This window comes from Myotis davidii, unplaced genomic scaffold (genome assembly GCF_000327345.1).
Source record: "Myotis davidii unplaced genomic scaffold, ASM32734v1 scaffold821, whole genome shotgun sequence".
Taxonomy (NCBI): domain Eukaryota; kingdom Metazoa; phylum Chordata; class Mammalia; order Chiroptera; family Vespertilionidae; genus Myotis; species Myotis davidii.
This window is the reverse complement of record NW_006295269.1, coordinates 4,366,994-4,367,994: the sequence shown is the minus strand read 5'-3', so window position 1 is coordinate 4,367,994 and position 1,001 is coordinate 4,366,994. Positions and strand designations below refer to the sequence as shown.

The 1,001-nt window shown below is 56.8% G+C and overlaps 1 protein-coding gene across 1 annotated transcript in view; it reads left to right on the top strand.

The window, feature by feature from the left end:
• Positions 1-786: 786 nt before the first annotated feature.
• The window catches only part of KBTBD8 (kelch repeat and BTB (POZ) domain containing 8), an 11,025-nt gene continuing 10,810 nt past the window's right edge, over positions 787-1,001 (top strand). Inside the window, exon 1 of the mRNA XM_006769948.2 lies at positions 787-872. Within this exon, the coding sequence (XP_006770011.1) occupies positions 857-872 (16 nt within the window). The 5' untranslated portion in view covers positions 787-856. The remainder of the gene's footprint in view (positions 873-1,001) is intronic.

The following is a 1,001-nucleotide window of genomic DNA, read 5'->3' as shown; positions in this document are numbered from 1 at the left end:
CATATTCAGAAATCCTCCCTGGCTCCAATATTCCTTCAGAGGAAATCCCACCTAGTATCCTAACCCTTCCACGTGCTCTTTAGGTGGAACAGGTGTTCTCTGGGTGTCCCAGGAAAGCACGGTGTGAGTGGGAGTTAGGATCCCAAGCAGCCTGGTAACCAAGCGAATCTGCGGAAACCAGCGCACTGGGCCAAGGAGATGCGGTTTCAATCGGGTGTCACAGGTGACTCATCAGAGGTGGGTTGCTTTGGGGCCTCCTGATATTTTTCTGCAGGGTGAGGTGTCAGATTTCCTTCGCATCTTTTGGACAACATCGCTCTTGTCCATTTCCCAATTTTTCTGGTTTCACAGCCTGCTTTCATACCGGAAGCTAGTCATTGGCAGGAGGTTTAGGGAATGAAGAATAAAATTAAAAAACAAAAAATGAGCTGGGGCCCTGGGAGAGGCCTAACATGGGGAAATTTGCCCTTTAAGAGCTTCCCCTGCCCCAGCCCCTCAGAATGACAGCTCTCTGGGCTGGAGGACTACCTCTCCTGGCAGGGACTGCGCGCCCCAAGGACACAGGCTGGCTGCCTCTCCGCTCTCCACCTCCTCCAGAACCGACCAATAGGAATCCTCGGCTTTGGTCTCCACCCGACCCGGACCACGCGGGAGCGGGGGCAATAAAACTACATTTCCCGAGGCGCCTTGCGCGCGTTCTGACCAATCAACGCCCGGAATTCGGAAGCGAGGGGCGGAGCCGGATGCATAGGCCACCCCATTGGCTAGGGGAAGCATAGAAGAGCCGGAACCCGGGAGCAAGAGAAGCGAAATGACATTTCCTCTTTAAATAGCTGGAGCGGGGCCCCGTGGAGAAATGGCCGCGTCGGCAGGTGGGTCGTATCGTGGCTAGGGAGGTGTGTTGCGGGGGAGGCGGGCCGGGGCCAGGCTCGGGCTGGGAGCTGTGCAGGTGGCGATGCGGGGCCGGAGAGAAAGATGGAGAGGTGAAGAGGGATGAGGGG